The 18197-nt window shown below is 42.1% G+C and overlaps 2 protein-coding genes across 2 annotated transcripts; one reads left to right on the top strand and one right to left on the bottom strand.

The window, feature by feature from the left end:
• Positions 1-1932: 1932 nt before the first annotated feature.
• LOC137792631 (E3 ubiquitin-protein ligase TRIM39) lies at positions 1933-8635 on the top strand. The gene is made up of 15 exons (XM_068588372.1): positions 1933-1970; positions 2986-3127; positions 3232-3496; positions 3580-3785; positions 3902-4006; positions 4249-4344; positions 4790-5023; positions 5112-5259; positions 5370-5417; positions 6093-6119; positions 6217-6281; positions 6376-6486; positions 7273-7391; positions 7873-7969; positions 8088-8635. Exons 2-15 carry the CDS (start codon positions 2987-2989, stop codon positions 8238-8240), a joined length of 1815 nt encoding a protein of 604 aa, XP_068444473.1. The 5' UTR covers positions 1933-1970; position 2986; the 3' UTR covers positions 8241-8635.
• cmasa (cytidine monophosphate N-acetylneuraminic acid synthetase a) lies at positions 8512-13704 on the bottom strand. The gene is made up of 7 exons (XM_068588373.1): positions 13433-13704; positions 12520-12662; positions 12275-12430; positions 11868-12004; positions 11700-11794; positions 10599-10936; positions 8512-9761 (listed from the first exon to the last, which is right to left on the bottom strand). The coding sequence occupies exons 1-7, from the start codon at positions 13642-13644 to the stop codon at positions 9547-9549; spliced, it is 1296 nt and encodes a 431-aa protein (XP_068444474.1). The 5' UTR covers positions 13645-13704; the 3' UTR covers positions 8512-9546.
• Positions 13705-18197: the final 4493 nt, after the last annotated feature.

Raw genomic sequence — 18197 nt, 5'->3', positions numbered from 1 at the left:
TATTTATTGAGGGAGTTCAGTTAGTGACAGTGTGGGCTCCGTGTAGATTAACAAAGGGTTAAAGGTGTGATACGTATACCGTCTTCACTGCTGTGGTGCAACAGCTCTTTCTGTGACACGACATAGACGCGTCAGTGCAGAATGTGGAAAAGCACTGATGGTACTGCAGATCTGTAGACTGTCACAGGAAAGGAAATGCACCTGAAGTTAGATATCTTCAATGTGAGGCACATCATCACACACCAATTAAAACACACAAGTGATATAAGCAAATATACTTAAGCACCGTAGTGTAGTGCAATTATCAGGTAAATGAGGTTCTTGAGTATTTACTTTATATGCTAGTGTATGCTAGCATATGTTGAGCTATGTTTCAGAGAGAAATATTGTATTATTTACTCAACTAGATTTAATTGGTTTTAGTGATGTTGCAAGTTTAAAGTTTTACATAAAACACAATGATCTCATCAGTAATAACATGTCAAAAGCACCTTAATGAAAGATTTTGGTTTAGGTCAAAATCAGAATGTTTGTTGCTACATTGCATCCATGAATTATTATAATTATATATAATGTAAGTACGTAACTTTAAATATTTAATCTTTAACTTTACCATCAGTTCCCTGAATGAAAATCCTACATTTTTTTAATCCATCCATCCACGCTGACCTTTGTCACTCCTTTTCTTGCCATCTACATGTGCCAAAGGTTGTGAATTTTTAGACAATGTTTTGTTTAAAAAAAAAAAAAACATCCTCTTTGGGTACACGCTGTCTGAGAATCAGCTTATCTCGCTCTGGGTAGAGCGCATCGTTTGCTGTAAGGAATGTGAGAAATCTGACAAAACACACGCTGACAAGGAGAACGCAAACAAACAACGCCACAAAAAAAGCACACAACGAGACCAGGGTTTTGAATTCCCACGATACGAGGAGATAATTTTCTTCTTTGCGATACGGCAGAGCTGTACAGAGTGTTCAGAAAGTAATGCGGCTATTATCGTGGAGGTCGATGTCAGTGATTAATTGCAGGGTGGAGCGCATTGTTCGTTTCCCGTCTGGTCTTCCTCCCAAGGAGTCAAATACCGACGCTCGACCGACCAGAAATCCTGTGATGGCCGGTGGAAAGGAAATGGAGCTGAATGGGTCAAACAAACGCAGGACTTTCACTCAGGGAACCCGCGTCAGTGTCCCGTGTGAGAGCAAAAGTTGAGTGTTTAGTACCGACAAACACTCCATCACGTGATATCCGCTGTGTCTGTCGTTGAATTAAGTGTCAAGCGACTTATTTAAAGCCAAACCATGACGTGTTTCCATCAGCTATTGGTTTGAAGATGGATAATCCCCTATATTTCAAGGGTTCCAGTGTTGCTGGTGGATATCCAGGCCGTAAAAAAACAAAACAATGTGCTGAAAGATGTTAAAAAGCCCGGTGGAGGTGAGAGGATGTGCAGCGTTGGGTGATAATTCTCATTCCAGCCATTGTTGAAAAAACAATACTAATTAGAACAGCTTCAATGCAGTGTGGTTTGTGAATAAAAAACATTTGATTTCCTCACATCAAGCCTCAACAAGTTTTTTTGGACTAATCATAATCACACGTTGTAGAGTAATCATGTTCATTGCTAAATAAAGTCTTTCTAAATCTGCCAGAGGCAGAAGGACTATAACTAATAGGTATTAAGGTTTAGGGTGGAAACATTTGTCCTTCGAAAGGCGTCTGTACCTGAACCAGTCCGGCCACATTTACCTGCCAAACAGACAGGTGAATGGGCGTGGTGTGATTTTCCTTTTCCTCACATACACACACACAAACACACACACACCTTTTTCATGTCAGCTTAAGAAGCAAACACACTTCCTGAGTGAGAGTGAGAGCGATCGAGATACAACTTTTGAAGATCGAGAAACAACAGACCGGGAAAAAATTGTTTTGGAGGCATTTTTAAAATCGGACCGACCAACAGAAAGGTATCAACCTTTACTCTTTTATTTCATATTTAATGCTTTGATCTCTTCCACCACATGTCACTGTACAGCTCTTAAAGGTGAAAAAAGTAAGGCTGCTATTTTTGTTTGTTTTTTATAATGTTTTTTGTCTCTTTGTGGACAAACTGACTGATTGGTGTTGTGTGGTTTAAACCTTTTGAGTTTGAAAAAATATGTTTAATTTCCTCCGAACATTTGAGAAAAAACACAAAAATATAAATCAAGAGTTTAAGATATTACATTGTGTGTGTTGTTTTTAGAACATTTAAAGTAAGAGTCAACAACATACTGCATTTACATGTGTAATTCAGTCAATTTGTGTTCTTGATTTGCGTTACATCTTGGCTGTAATTGTTGCCTCTAGTCAGTTGGAAGGAATGTCTCTTTGTTGCAGTGATTTATGTGTGATGATAGGCTGTTGCTCTTCCTTCGTCATGCGTTGGCTGCAAACCAATTTCCTTCAGGATAATGATGTTAAAACTATAAACGCAATGTTACAAAAGGACTTCGAGGCAAGGTGGTTTTGGAAAAGTACCATGTAGGTTTTCCTCCATCAGGACGAAAGTTTTTTAAGGAAAACCTATTTTCTCCGGTTTATATGAAAGTCTGTCATGTTAATTTACGGTTATTTAATCCCACCTATTGCTTATGACTTGTTCTATTTTTCTTTGTGAATGCAGCCTCTTACATTCATGTAAGAGGCTATAATAATATATCAAGGGTAATTTTAAGTCTCATTGACTTTTACACTATCTTAGAGGCCCTTCCAGTGGAGAAAACATGATAAGTTGCACTCTTAGAGGCCCTTACAGTGGAGAACAACTACTGTACATGGGGAACCGATCCCAGAATATCATTTATAAGTCCTTATGTCTTAACTCTGTCAACGATGGTTTCTTCAAAGGGCCTTTCTAATAACACAACAAACTTGTTTTTTTACTTGAGTCTGACTGGTCTGCATTGATCCAACTGGACATTACTCTCTCGCTGACCGCAGGATGTCCTCATGCGGAAGCTTCCTGTCCGACGAGCAGTTCCTGTGCTCGATCTGCCTCGACGTGTTCAGCAACCCGACGACCACGGCGTGCGGCCACAGCTTCTGCATGGACTGCATCAGCACGTACTGGAGCGGGCGTAAGGTCTGCGAGTGTGTGACACGAGGGAGGCACTCAGAAACATCCAACATCCAACAGTAATCCTAGTTTTCTGTCTTACTTTCATCCATCCGTCTGTCCTCTCTCAGGTTTACCAGTGTCCTCTGTGTAACAAGACCTTCCGCAAGCAACCAGAGCCCCAGATCAACAGGACGCTGCAAGAGATCGTCAATGAGTACAAGTTATTGATAGGAGGGGGTGACAATAAGAGAGGAGGAGGAGGCGGAAGAGAAAAAGGAGAGAGAGGAGGAGGGGAAGGAGGAGAAAGAGGCATGCCAGACGATTTCATGAAGGAATTGAAGCAGAAGCTCCCTCGACCGCCGCTCCGAGTATCGCAGTCCTGTGAGATCGAAGGTAAGACGGGTGAATTTGGTGTTAATCAGTAGAATAAACAATAGATTTCATCTCTCAATTCTCCGTCTCTTCCACCGCGGAAGATGAGTTCATCCGGACGACGCCGGTCACGACCCCACTGGCTTCCTCGCTACCGAACCACAGTCCCATCGGTAGCCCGGCGAGCCCCTCCGGACAGGCGGCGCCGCCCCCTTACAGTCACTACAAAGGCCGGAGGAGGTTCACCGTGAGCGGGGCTGCGACTGGCCGGAGGCTCCCCGTCTGTGAGGTCCACCACAGAGGAATAGCGGTACAGTGCTCGTTCGCCATACATCATATTTTTCTCGGGGGTCTTTCGGATTCTCGTTCGTCCATCGTGTTCATTGAGGAGCGAGAGGAGTCGACGCTCTCTCCGTCTGATTTCAGATTTACTGCAAGACGGACGGAGTGTGCATCTGCCCCGAATGTGAGACGGAGCGCCATCAGGATCACGACACGGTGACCCTCGAAGCCAAGTGGATGGAAACCAAGGTGGGAAAAACCAGAACGATGTTTGTGGATAACAAGCTGGAAGCAGAAGCCTTCTACCAAACCCAAAACTTTAGTTTTTTACATGCAAAACCATTAAGTTGGAAAGCTCTTTTTTTTCTGGCCTATCAAGCCTTTTGTTAGCCTACTATTATTACGTTAGCCTGTTAGCCTACTATTATTACGTTAGCCTGTTAGCCTACTATTATTACGTTAGCATGAACGTATCCTCTGTTTGTGTGCAGGACCAGCTGAGCGCGTCGGAGCAGGAGTTCCAGGAGATGATCCGCCAGAGAGTCCTGAAGATTGAAGAGATCAAACTGTCAGCGACTGAGCTGGAGGTAACACACACACAGACACACACACACACACACACACACACACACACACATTCCTGTAAATACCCAAGCTGTGTGGCAAAACCTGTAATTCATCGTGTCATCCTTTTTTTTTAAATTTTAACTATACTTTTGTTTTCCCCCCAGCATTTCAGTTTTAGCTATTTACGGAAATATTGAAGTGTATTTATAACATTTTATGGTTTTTCCTTAAGTTTTATCCATGATTATTCATTTGAAGTTATTTTCAAATTTTAAGGTTTTAATATACCTTATTTGGGGTATATATATATATATATATATATATATATATATATATATATATATATATATATATATATATATATATATATATATATATATATATATATGCAGCGTCAATGCAGCTAATGATGTAAAAAAACAGAATAAACTGTAACAGAGGGGTTTTCTAATGATTCCTCCTCAGCTGGCGGTGGAGCGAGAGACGGCGGGCAGCGTGCGCCTGTTTTCCGAGCTGGTGTCGGCCATCGAGCGCTCGCAGGCGGAGCTGATGGAGGTGATGGAGATGAGCCGGCGGGCGGCGGCGCTGCAGGCCGACGCCACGATACGACAGCTGGAGCTGGAGGTGGAGGAGCTGCGGAGGAGGAAGAGCGCCCTCGCCGAGCTCGCCCGGTCCGACGACTACATCCACTGCGTGAAGGTCGGTGAGGTTTCTAAACGGCGCCGACGTAGCCGACGTAGCCGAGTCCTGCGCGGCGACTTATTTGAAATCTGTCGTCTTTTCCCAGACGTTCCCCGTCCTCTCCAGTCCTCCGCCCGCCAGAGACTGGTCCGGCATGTCGGTGAACTCTGACCTGGGAACCGGGACCGTCTTCAGGTCGCTGGCGGTTCTGGTGGAGAAGTTCCAGAAAGAACTTTTGATCATCGCAGAAACAGGTAAAAAAAAGAAAAAAAGAAGACGGTTTGTTTTTTACTCGCGAGCGTTGGATCTGAAACTGAAACGCTGGTTTGTCGTGGTGAGTTCAGCTCCTGTTGTTCCTCTGCAGGTTTTCCTGACTCAGCACTGGCGTCCAGTCCGGTCCCATATCAGCCCAGTGAGTGTTCACTCCCCATTCCACCTTAAATAGGTTCAACATGGAGGCTCATAAACGTGCATAAACCAGTGGATGATATCTGCCGGTGAAAACTGTGAAAACCAATTTTGTCTCCAGACGTCTTTTCTCTGTGTTTGAGTCGTCGTAGGATCCCCAAATTATTTCCAATACTTGTGTTTATTGTATGTATTTGTTTAGCAAAGTCTTGGGGAAAAAATGTATATCTGCAAAAAAATCATATTTTTGATGGTAACTATGAACATCCAGCATGATATGAGCCAGATTCCCCAAAAAAGCCTCCTGGAGCGTCAATAAGACACCTTTATGGAAAGATTAGAACCTAAAGAATCAGAATCTGCAATAAAAATCACAATAAAACAAAGACTTGTCCTGATAGGAAGGAGTTTCAGTCAAAAAACTGAGTCGTTTGGTTAAAAAATGGAAAAAATATTACATATTTTAAGCGAAAGGATTGTCTGAATGGGGCATGCTGGGACTTAAAAAGGGAGCGGGAGGATTTTCCAAAAGGTTGACGTTTTAAACCATTTGCGTGAATCCATTCCACCTTAACAAGTTAAACACACAGTATTCTAGTCATTTCAGCAGTCCACCTTAAACAATATAAATCTATACTTTGTACATTTATTTAAACATTTCATCCTGTTTTTCCTGCAGGAGTGAGGAGGATTCAGGAGTATGCCGGTACGTTATCAGCAGCTATTTACGGCACACATCTTGCAGACGCGATATATAAACAAATTAAGTGTATTTATTGTTTATTTCCCTCCCGTCGACACAGTGGACGTGACTCTGGACGTGAACACGGCTCATCCGAGGCTGCTTCTGTCGGAGGACATGAAGAGCGTGAGACTCCTGAATATCTTCATCGTGGATTGATTAACGAGGAGGAGGAGGAGGAGGTCGGGTATGGATGAGCTCCTTTTCCGTGTTTCTGCAGGTTAGGTGCACCGACCGACACCAGACGCTCCCGGACAACCCGGAGAGGTTCGACAGGGTGGTGTGCGTCATCGGGAGGGAGGCCATCTCCTCCGGGAGGCACTACTGGGAGGTGGGTGGAGGTCAGAAGAGGTGGCGAAGGGTCAAAATGGAACTAATTTATTTATATTAAGACGATTTTTTGTTCTGTAAATCTGTAAACGAGGCGTTTTCTGATGCTGATGCTGAATTGAGGAGAAATCTACAGATGATATAAGTGTGTTTGGGATTATTTCCACCAGTCTGAAATTAGACAAATTAGACAAAAATGAAACAAGTGCATGAAAATAAACTGCATCTGCCCTTTAACCCGATGAAAACTGTGGAACCAGTGTTGTCTCCAGACCTCCTTTTCCCTGTTTGAGTCGTTGTAGGATCCCCAAATTATTTCCATTACTTGTGTTTATTATATGTATTTGTTCAGCAAAGTCTTGGGAAAAAAATGTATATCTTCCAAAAAATCACTTTTAAAAGATATTTAGATGGTAACTATAAACATCCAGCATGATATGAGCCAGATTCCCCAAAAAAGCCTCCTGGAGCGTCAATAAGACACCTTTTTGGAAAGATTAGGACCTAAAGAATCTGAATCTGCAACAAAAATCACAATAAAACAAAGTCTTTGCCTGTTAGGAAGGAGTTTCAATCAAAAAAATGTGTCATTCGGTTAAAAAATGGAAAAATATTGTGTATTTTATGCCAAAAGATTGTCTAAATGGGGCATGCTGGGTATTAAAATGGGAGTGGGATGATTTTCCAGAAGGTTAAATTAGATTTATTTATTTCGTGAATTGTTTTGGCTTTCCAAAAAGGTTGATATAGATTATGTTTGAGCGTTAATGTTGCTCCTCGTGCGCAGGTGGAGGTCGGCGGGAAGACGGACTGGGATCTGGGCGTCGCCAGACAGTCCATCAACAGGAAGGGGAAGATCGAAGTCACCCCGAGCAACGGATACTGGTTCCTCAGTCTGAGAGACACGTGAGTCCGTTAACTACCCACAATCCCCCTCTCATCAGCCTCGTGAACGGTCCACAGTTCGTTCTGCTGCCCTCTAGTGGCCAACAGGTGAACTGATGAAGCGCTAATCTTCCCAGCAACTAAAACATCCGTTATTTCCTTGGAGTCAGTTTATCTTAAATTTAAAAAAAGAAAGAAAATTGGGGCATAAAATCTGTTAGAATGTTGTAGAAAGTCAGATTTATATGTCCTTTTTTATTTAAATGATATATACCCTTTAAAAGATGGAGGGACGGCGATATAGACAGATATCATAATGTAACAATAGTGTGGTAAAGTAAACAAGGCATCTTATGTCTTATATGTGTTTTAATTGTGCTTCTGTGTGTATTTGATCTACGTCATGTTGTTGTGTTGTCTGGACTGTGAGTCTGAATTCAAAGTGTGCTTGATTGTTCATTTAATTGTCTTTTTCCTCCCTTCTCCTCCTCCTCATCCTCAGTGAAAGGTACGCCTTCCGCAGCGAGCCGTCCACAGACGTCCACCTGAACCTGCGGCCGCACAGGATCGGGATATTCGTGGACTTTGAGAAAGGACAGGTGAAGAAAAACACGTTCACTAACCACCATCGACTCACGAGGCGACTCGCGTGTCTGACCGCTGTGAGTGTGTGTGTGCGTGTGTGTGTGTGTGTGTGTGTGTGTGTGTCGTCCGCAGGTGTCCTTCTACAACGTGGACGCTAAACTCCACATCTACACGTTCAACGACACGTTCAGCGAGTGCATCTTCCCGTTCTTCAGCCCCTGCACCAACAAGTCCGGGAAGAACGACCGGCCGCTGATCATCACGCCCGTGACCACGACGGAGTGACCACGCCCACGTGACCACGACGGAGTGACCACGCCCACGTGACCACGACGGAGTGACCACGCCCACGTGACCACGACGGAGTGGCCACGCCCACGTGACCACGACGGAGTGACGGACACCTGCACGCCTCTAGTGTTCAACCCTCTTAGTTACACTGTAAAAAACCTGTTAAAAAACTCGACTTTCTGTTGTATAAATACTCGTCGTCGGCTCCTTTAAATGTTCTCTGACTGTAAATAGTTTATAAATACATGAGACATTTGGATTTTAATGGTTTTGAGGATCATTTATTCAAAGCAATCTTATTATTCTTGCTTTAGAGGAAACTGTAAAAATATTTTTTTTCGTTGATTCATCAAAAAAATATGCAGATTCATGAAAAACAATAAAGTAATTGTCACAAATTCACGGCTTATTAAGCTCATTGATTAGGTCATAAGGTCATTTGATCGCACCCAGAGGTCAGGATGGACATGCTCAAGGTCACAGAGTGTGTGTGTGTGTCAGCGGCTCTTTAGTCTTAATAAATGAACCAATAACGTACTGATGAAAGCACGTTTATGGATTATACGATTTGTTTTCAGATGCTTTTCTAAACATCTAAATCAGGATATTGAGCCGCTGTTTCTTTATGACGCTCGTCAATAAAGTAGCTCATGAATATGAGATATGATTTTACAGATAATTCAGCTTTGTTTCTACTCTTTGTGCTGCATTATGATCATCAGAAGAGAAACATAACTCATAACTCAAGACCCGTAAAGAAGCTTGTGAAGCATTACAAGCGTTTTAAAGAAAAGAAGGTATAAAATCCACTAAAAAGTGCGAAAACGTTGACTCAAATGAAGACTTTCAGGCCTCCTGGCATCTTAAAATGAATTGCCATATTTTTCCCATATGACATCATATCCCCAGACGTGTAAACAGTGTTTTTCCATCAGGGGAACACTCGGCACGAGGAAGACGGGCACAGAAAACATGACACACGCCGACATTTAACTTCATATTTTGGGGTTTAAAATGCTTCCTCTATCACACACTTAAATCCTGACTATTAATATCTTCAAATTCTGTTCCACAACATCACATCTTCAAATATTTGGGGCACTTATTGAGCATGAGTACAGAAAATAAAGAACACTGGTAAATCTGATTCAGTCGTAAAATTCCCAAGATGAAAATTAAAGCATAATAATCTCGACATTGCTAATCAGTCAAATGTTTTCCATGTGCAGCGTTATTATTATTATTATTATTAAAATCGGTGCACACGTTTTCTGTCCCTGCGTGGTTTCCCGCTGGTCGCCTAGAAGTGGCGGCGGTCGATGCGGTGCTGCTGCGTCTGCGCCTTGGCCTTCTCCCTCTGCAGCAGGATGTGCTCGGCGAACTCGCGCACGGCGCCCGCCCCCCCGGCGCGCCGGCACGTGTACTTGGTGGCGTTGACGGCGACCATCGGCGCGTCTCTGGGCACGGCGCTCAGACCCGCCAGGTTCAGGCAGTCCACGTCCTGCGAGTCCACGCCTGAGGGAGGAAACGCCCACGGTCACGTCTGAGCCTCCTGCGCTCCACTGCCTGTCGTGTGTTATTTTGGATGTATTTGTTGTGTAGTTTGTAATGTGTAACTTGTATGAATTTTAAATAAAAATGGTTGAAATAAAGATTATTTTACACCAAAGGCTTTTCGGGTTCACAGCAGCTCCACCAGGTGGCAGCAGAAGTGCATTTAAGAGAATAAACTCGGATATTATCTGGAGATTAAAGTGCCGAAAATATGAGAAAAAACATGCAAATTAAAGAGAGAATGAAGTCAGAAATTATGACATTATGAAGTTTTGTTTTTACTTGGATATTCTTTGAGACTAAAGTGGCAAATATACATAAAAGAAAATGCTGAATAATGAGATTATGTTGTCACAAATTATGACATTATGAAGCCATAAATATATTTTGGGATATTCTTTAAGATTAAAGTGGCAAATATATGAGATAAAATATGCCAAATAATGAGATTATAAATTCACAAATGACAACATTATGAAGTCTTAAATATATTTACAAAAACATATAAATATTCTTTGAGATTAAAGTGGCATATATACGAGAAGAAAATGCCAATTTGTGAGATTAGAAAGTCACAAATCTGGACATTATGAAGCCATAAATATATATTGAGATATTCTTCGAGAATAAAGTGACAAATACAGAAGAAGAAAACGCTGATTTGTGAGATTATGAAGTCACACATTTTCAACATTATGAAACCATAAATGTACTTTAAGAAACTTGGATATTCTTTGGGACTAAAGTGTCAAATATATAAGTAAAAACATGTGATTTGTGAGATTAAAAAGGCCGTACCCATGTAGGCCACGTCCTTCCAGCCCAGCTTCCTCGTCTCCACCATCGGCCTCAGGTCGTCCAGCGGCTCGTCCCCGACCTCCACGACCTCGCAGCCCGTCCTGCGGGCCAGCGCGTCGGCCAGCGAGCGGCTCACCGAGTCGACCTTGGACGTCAGCAGCACGACCTCCATGTTCTCCTTCTGCAGCATGCGGATGCCCGCCGTGTCCCTGGTGTGGACGGACACCATCTCCTCCCCGGACTTGGACAGGAAGATCCGGCCCTCCGTCAAGCATCCGGACACGTTGCAGAACATCAGGCGGACCACCTCGGGCGTCGCCCGGCCGAAGTAGCCGTACCTGAGGAGCGAAGCGGACAAAGAGCGGGAAGAGATGAGGAAGCCGGTAAACCTCAAGACATCCAGGCAAACGCCTAAAGTAGCACCAAGAGAGGAGGGACTGAGTAAACTCCATGCTGCAGGATTTTAGTTTCATCCTCTTACTAATATTCACAGATATTTATAAATCTCACAGCCAAGGAAGCTCGTTTATGCCACAAAAAAAGTCATAATGATGAGTTCATTAAGTCAAAATTATACGATAGAAAGTCATAATTAAGATTTAAAGTTGTAATTATGAGATAAAAAGTCATAGTTATGAAATAAAAAGTCAGAATTATGAGATACAAAGACAATTATCAGATAAAAAAAGTCATAATTATGAGATAGAAAGTCATAATTAAGATTTAAAAAGTCATAATTATGAGATAATAAAGTCATAATTATGAGATAATAAAGTCATAATTATGAGATAATAAAGTCATAATTATGAGATAAAGTGTTTTTTGTGGTGGAAATGGGCTTCCAAACACAACGGAAGGCTGAAATAAAAAATAAATTTTGGGCTTCAAACAAAAGTAAATTTCCTGCTTTAATAAAAAAAGAAGGAAGAAAGACACCGCCTGCTTCATAAAAACAGAATATTACAACGTCTTTTCCAGATCCTCCCTCCACCAACAAGCAGCTTCTGTGCAGTAAAGTCTCACATTTTCAAAGAGGCGGAACATTCATAAAAAAAAGACAAAAATCCCCCAAACAGCTGATCTGACCGTCGGTCTCCTCACCGGAGAACCCTCTGCTCCGCCACGGGCCAGTCGATGTCCACGTCGATGTCCACGCTGTACTCCGGCAGCATCTCGTAGTACGCAACCTTACTGCCCTGCAGAAGAGATATTTAGTGGTATGTATGTATCATATTTAGAGTATTGCGAGTATTAAACCGCGGCCGGTACCTGCAGCAGCCCCTTGGTCACCAGGTTGTCTCTGGTGGTGAAGTAGAAGGAGCCGTTCTCACACAGCTCTCCGTCCCAGTCCTGACGCCGCGGGCGGCTGGACGGGTCCAGGTTGAGCGGTTTGGTGATCTCACCGGCTGGGAAGGAAGGCGGGGCTAAAGTTAAAGAGGGCGGAGCTACGATGCGAAGGAACGTTGAGAAGAGAGCGACGCGAGAACGAGAATGTAGAATATCATGTGGGAAACCAAAAGTCTTGTTTTGGAGCCGTGCACATGTCATGAACGATAGAACCCGGTGAACAGGTTTCTCCAGGAAGAACACAATGAACTACACTATTAACTACACAATTGCCTACACAATTAAACTTTGAGTTGTTAAAGTAAGGTGGGACCCGCTCCGCGTCTTACATCCTTTCTTGACCTCCTGCCAGCGGAACTGGTGCCTCCGGACGACGGAGAAGACGGAGTCGTAGTCCTGCTGCGTGATCATCTCCAGGGCCTCCGTCAGGTGGAACGGGTGGAGGCACGGGGACGTGGCCTGGATGTTACACACCACGTCGATCTCTGTGGAAACCACACACTGATCAAACTAATGACGCTCCGAGGCGTGGAGGATGAGGATGCACGGACGCATCCGGGCGGCGTGCGTGTACCTGGGTTGATCCGGACGAACTCCTGGATGGTCTCCAGGGACGTGGACGAGTCCCTGGAGACCTCGGGGCTGCGGCGGTGCACCTTGGCCCCCCAGGATTTCGCCACCTTCTCGATCTCGTCGTGGTCCGTTGAAACCCAGACGCTGATGGGGATGAAAGCGTGACGTTGTTGTGATAAGGAAGAAGCTACGTCGCTAATGCTGCAGCGGCCACAGAGAGAGAGCGAAGCTACGTCGCTTTTGCTACAGCGGCTGTTGAGCGAGGGCGAAGCTAACGTCGCTATCGCTACAGCAAAGTCCGTGACACTCATGTACAAGCTGATGAACCCAGTGTGGTGGGCAGTGTGGAAACACAAATGCAAAAACAGGTTGTTAAGCTCACCTCAAAAGCGCTTGCTGATAAATTAGAAACGTTGCAAAAGGGCAGAAAAACAAAGTTAACTCAAAGCAACCGCCAAAACAAAAGAAATACAATAATGTATAGCCAAGGGCGATACAACAAGGCGTTCTTAGAGAGCTAATTGAGGTATGCGAGGAAGCAGAGGGTATGCATAACTGTGCGAGGAAACATGAAACTTGGTTTATCTATATCTATATATATATATATATATACACACATATATTTATATATACACTCTTAACTACACAATTACTATATATATATATATATATATATATATATATATATATATATATATATATATATATATATATATATATATATATATGTGTGTGTGTGTGTGTGTTATGTATTCTGTCTCATTTTGTGTTAGGGCCCCTTAATGGTACACCTTCAGGGATTTTAATCCTATGTGACATAATGTAAATTAATAGTTCACATAATTGTTAGTTGCAGCCCTTATACACACATAAATGCATGTGTGTATGTGTGTATGCATATAAATTGCATCTACCTGTCAAACATCTCGGAGTCCACAGCAGCCCTCAGCACCCATCCCAGGAGCGGAACCCCGGCCAACATCTTGATGTTCTTCAGGGGGATCCCTTTGCTGCCGCCCCTCGCCAGGACCAGGGCCGCCACGTGACTCTTGCCGGCGGCTCTGGTGAGCTTGGAGGCGGCCGGCGGGCCGTCTTTCATCGGGAGGCTCCTCTTCCTGGACGCCATCGCGACTCAATAGCTGGAATGTTTTCTATCAGACAGTGGACGTAATTTAGAGGAGACCAGATGACGCACTTCCGGGGGTTTCGCTCGTTCAACCCGCCCCGTGTTAACGTGTGGCTTCCGTAGAATGCGGCCGTTAGTCCGTTGAAACCCGGAAGTGAGCACGTAGCTGTCCTCGTGAACGCCTGACTGTTTATTTGTTTTCATTTATTCTTTAAAGTAAAGTTTCCACTTTCAAAACATTCGTTTGTTGTGTTATATAGTTTGTAGTTGTTTTTTTATAGGTTAGTTCAAATTGTATAGTTTGTTAATAGACGTACAATTACATATTTTTTTAATTTGTTTTAATCTAAATCAGCTTTATTGGCCATGTGTGTTTATACACACCTGGAATTTTCCTCCGGTTTCCCGCAGCTCTCATTGTACATATATACATATGATATACAATAAACAAGATAAATATAACAGACGGAGACGACAAAGTAGTGAAAGTAGAGCAAATGGAGGTGTCTGGTTAGTTTTTCAGCTGTGGAAAGAGGCTGTTTTGGGGATTTTAAACCCAGAAAACAAAGAAAACATTATACAAACTCATATCATTTTGAGGAAAAAAAAGTAAGAAGGCAATATTATTTCTATGTAAAAAATTAAAGGCAGATAATTTTCCCTCAAACATTTTTCAAAAAATCTGCAAAGGGTTAACCCTAACCCTTTAGTAAGACTCCTCTAGACTTATTTAAACGCGACCGAGTGGAGACACAAATATTAAAACAAGTCAGGTTTAGATATGTTTTGACGTTGTAATGAATAAGTAAACAATCAGGCATTCACGAGGACAGCTACATGTTCTCTCCCACAGACGCTTCAGTTAACAGGGTCACTTGATAAACCGAAACACTGGACTTACTTCTTCTGGTCTTATAATTGTGGTTGCTACTTTTTGGGAGCTCACCACTACTGCCCCGGACTGCCTCGAGAGAGGACGTTGTACTTTTATGACTGTGTTATGGATAATTGTTCCCCCAGCGGTTAAGTATGCACTCTTCAAATAAAGTTCAGTCGAAAGCAATTTGTTATAATTAGTATAATATAATACAATTGCTGTTGTGGATTATGTAATGTTTTTATTACTGTTTTACTATTTATTTATATTACTTTTTTTATTTTACTATCTGTGCCTTTTACGTTTCTGCTGCTGTAATTCTGAAATGTCATCTTATCTCTTATCTGAGGAAATACTCTTCTATGTATTTTAAACTGATGTAAATGTGTTGTGGTCCTCCTCTGTCAGTGTGTAATTGATTCATATGTTTGTTTGTTTGTATTCTGTTTTAATCTACGAACCGTTGTGTTCCCGGAGAACGTTTTTATTTCATATATTTTCTGAATAGACTTTTCTTCTTGTTTGTTCTTGTGTTGTTGTCTTAAACGTGGAATCAGAAACCTGCTTTAAGGACACAAAGGTGTGATGGCATGTTTATAATGAGCCTGCAGGAGAAGAGAGTGAGTCACAAACAACAAACAGTGGAACGGAACGTTGTTACATTGTTTCAGGACAAGAACGTTCCATAGAATACTCGATTCTGATTGGTCGATCACTTATAACTTTTAATAGACTCCTGTGAGCGCTCAGAGGACTTTGTTTTTTTTATTATTCTGGACACACTCAAACTCATAATGTGTCCTCTCTCGTTCCACCTTTGTGTATAAAGAAGATTAAAGGTTTTATAAAAGCTGCTCGACCTGTTGATCGAAACTATGTGTGCGGTGTGTGATGATTAAAAACGGGAGCAGCAGGTAACGTTTTCGTTGTTGTTGTGATAAACAGCGCCATCTGTCGACATCAGGCGCAAATTGGCTTTATTTTTATTTTTATTTATTGCTCATTATTATAAAAATTCTAATTTATCACAATAATAAATTCCAGTTAAATGAAACGTGGCTTTTTGTTAAAGTACAAACATGATCATATAAGTGTCATGAAAGACATAATTTAGATCAATACATATATTACATAGATATATAAACATATTATACAAAAACGATCATAATCCTAGCTTCCTAATTTTCAATAATTAATATAAACATGAAACAATACTGTTGGTTATGTAAAATGAATAAATTCAAATGAATGCTAAATAAAAAACTGACTATATTCTGTATTTATACATTTGTTTAGATGTATCTTCATTCTTATTCAGGATTTATTTTTTAAAAATATATAAATTGTCAATAATAAATGATAAAAATAATAATAATAGCAATAATAATTAGCAGATAAAGAGACCAAAGAGTTGGTGGAGAGGAAAGTCAGAGCTAAAATCAGACTTACATAACTCAAAATGAATGCAGTTTTTAGTAAAGGCCATATGTGGTGAGCCATCATGGAGTGATGACGCCTCTGTGTTGTTTCCATGTAGCCGGACATCATAACGCAGACGTGTCAGATCTCGACAGGCCTCAATTAATTATGACAAAGAAAACCTGTTTGACATCTGAAAATTTGACTTCCAGGATCACGTCGTCAAAGAGTCACGAGAACCGCTCCAACTGATATCTATATATATATATACTGTCAACGACATGCCACCCAAACAACACACACACACACACACACACACACACACACACACACACACACACACACACACACACACACACACACACACACACACACACACAGGTATGCCACCTGACCAGTGCTCCCTGCTGAGAGAACAAAGGCTTTATTAAAGCGTGCGGGCTGCGGCAGCGTGACTCTGACAGTAATGACAGAGACACAAATGAAACGGAAAGTCATGAAGTTCAAAACAATTACCGACATAATTGTTTTCTTTTTTGAACATTCAAACGTTAACTATGAAACAGTCTATTTAAAGCTCTGTTCTGGGTTAACTTTCTGTTAAACAACACCTTGTTTATGACTAAATGAAGCGCAACACTTGAAGGACGTCCCCGTATTTTCTCGAGCACTTGGACTTGGAATCGGTCGAGAGCCGCCATTTTGAAAAATGTACGAATTCCTTGAATTGGAGGATTTGAAGGATTCCTCGTCGTTGAAGGCGAAGAGAGAAGATACACGTCTCCATCCTGGATACACGTTCAAGCTCTTTCAGTTACTCAGAATGTGTTAAAATAATATAATAAATAGTAATTGAACGAGGTTCACGTAAAATAACCACGAGTGTCGTAAGATATTTTCTGAGCTTTCCTGTTGCAAATACAGGAAACAATTCATAAATTATTCAAAATAATGACAAGCTTTATTGACAGTGACCAGAGCCACTCTTTCCGTTCTTTCCTTTCACAATAAAAGCACCAACATGTTCAAAACATGAATAAACAAGCCACAAAAGGTCAAACTAAATAATAATAGCAACAACAAAAATACTAAGCATCATCCATGATACAAACATACACAACATACATATTTATATCAACACTAGTGTATATATCTGACCTGCTCTGACCTTACTCTTCATACAGAGTTTACACAGTATTCATGTCATGTACTTCCTGCTGTTTACTCTGACTATGATGCCGTTATTGTACTTCTACCTGAACTATACTCAGTCGTGTATTGTGTTCATGTTGTGCACGACGAGCTGACAGGAACACGACACGCAGCTCACCAACAAATCTCTGTTCCTTCATGCAGACGTTAGATAAATAACAGTAGAGATGAAGAGATGGAGAGATGGAGAGATGGAGAGATGAAGAGATGAAGAGATGGAGCCGTCCATCAGGTCGGACCGGTGCTCCTCTCTCTCTCTCTCTCTCTCTCTCTCTCTCTCTCTCTCTCTCTCTCATGAATCCATCACACATCTGAAGAAAGAGCGAATAGGAAAAAGATGATCTAACAGTTATGAAAGGGGTTTAAAAGAAAAGACGAGGAGGAAGAGGAGGAGGAGGAGGGTAGCTCATCTGCCCAAACTCCTCCGACAGCCCGGGCGGCATACCGCTCATTCATTCCCTCGCTCACCACTCCTTCATGACTCAAACCGCTGAAGGCTTTGGGGTTTTGGAGAGCGTCTCTCTCAGAGGTGCTGGTTTGAAACCAACAAACACATTGACATCTCCAAACCAGCGGCCTGTGTGTGTGCGTGTGTGTGTGTGTGTGTGTGTGTGTGTGTGTGTGTGTGAGGCAGAAGGAGATGACAACGATATTGGTTTTTAATAATGTCAGAAAAAAATAGGAATACAATCAATATTTGAAGGGAAAATATCTGTTTCAAGAAATAACTGTTGCAAGTACTGCAGTACACGTGTACTTCTGTCTCCTCCTGTGTTTTAAAGGTTTCAGGTGTTTCAAGAGGAGCGTGTGTGTGCGTGTGTGTGTGTGTGTGTGTGTGTGTGTGTGTTGGGTTCATTACAAAGACAAGAGAGCAGAGCGGCAGCAGGAGGGGGTTGTGAACACACACCGCAGGGAGGCAAACACTGACCTCTGAAAGCTCCATTTACACACACACACACACACACACACACACACACACACACACACACACACACACACACACACACACACACACACACACACACACGTTTGTCTTTTTGTTTGT

The sequence above is a fragment of the Clinocottus analis genome, unplaced genomic scaffold (genome assembly GCF_023055335.1).
Source record: "Clinocottus analis isolate CAN_PGR_092001 unplaced genomic scaffold, fCliAna1.0.p SCAF_21, whole genome shotgun sequence".
NCBI lineage: Eukaryota > Metazoa > Chordata > Actinopteri > Perciformes > Cottidae > Clinocottus > Clinocottus analis.
The sequence above is the reverse complement of the archived record's forward strand: the minus strand, read 5'-3'. Positions and strand labels throughout refer to the sequence as shown.

Excerpts from the sequence above, each read along its gene's own strand:
- LOC137792631 (XM_068588372.1), top strand. The coding sequence starts at position 2,987 with ATGTCCTCATGCGGAAGCTTCCTGTCCGACGAGCAGTTCCTGTGCTCG. Across the intron at positions 3,786-3,901 it reads TCCACCACAGAGGAATAGCG|ATTTACTGCAAGACGGACGG; the intron begins GTACAGTGCTCG and ends GTCTGATTTCAG. Across the intron at positions 4,007-4,248 it reads CCAAGTGGATGGAAACCAAG|GACCAGCTGAGCGCGTCGGA; the intron begins GTGGGAAAAACC and ends GTTTGTGTGCAG.
- cmasa (XM_068588373.1), bottom strand. The coding sequence starts at position 13,644 with ATGGCGTCCAGGAAGAGGAGCCTCCCGATGAAAGACGGCCCGCCGGCC. Across the intron at positions 12,663-13,432 it reads GACTCCGAGATGTTTGACAG|CGTCTGGGTTTCAACGGACC; the intron begins GTAGATGCAATT and ends CATCCCCATCAG. Across the intron at positions 10,937-11,699 it reads GCGGAGCAGAGGGTTCTCCG|GTACGGCTACTTCGGCCGGG; the intron begins GTGAGGAGACCG and ends TTCGCTCCTCAG.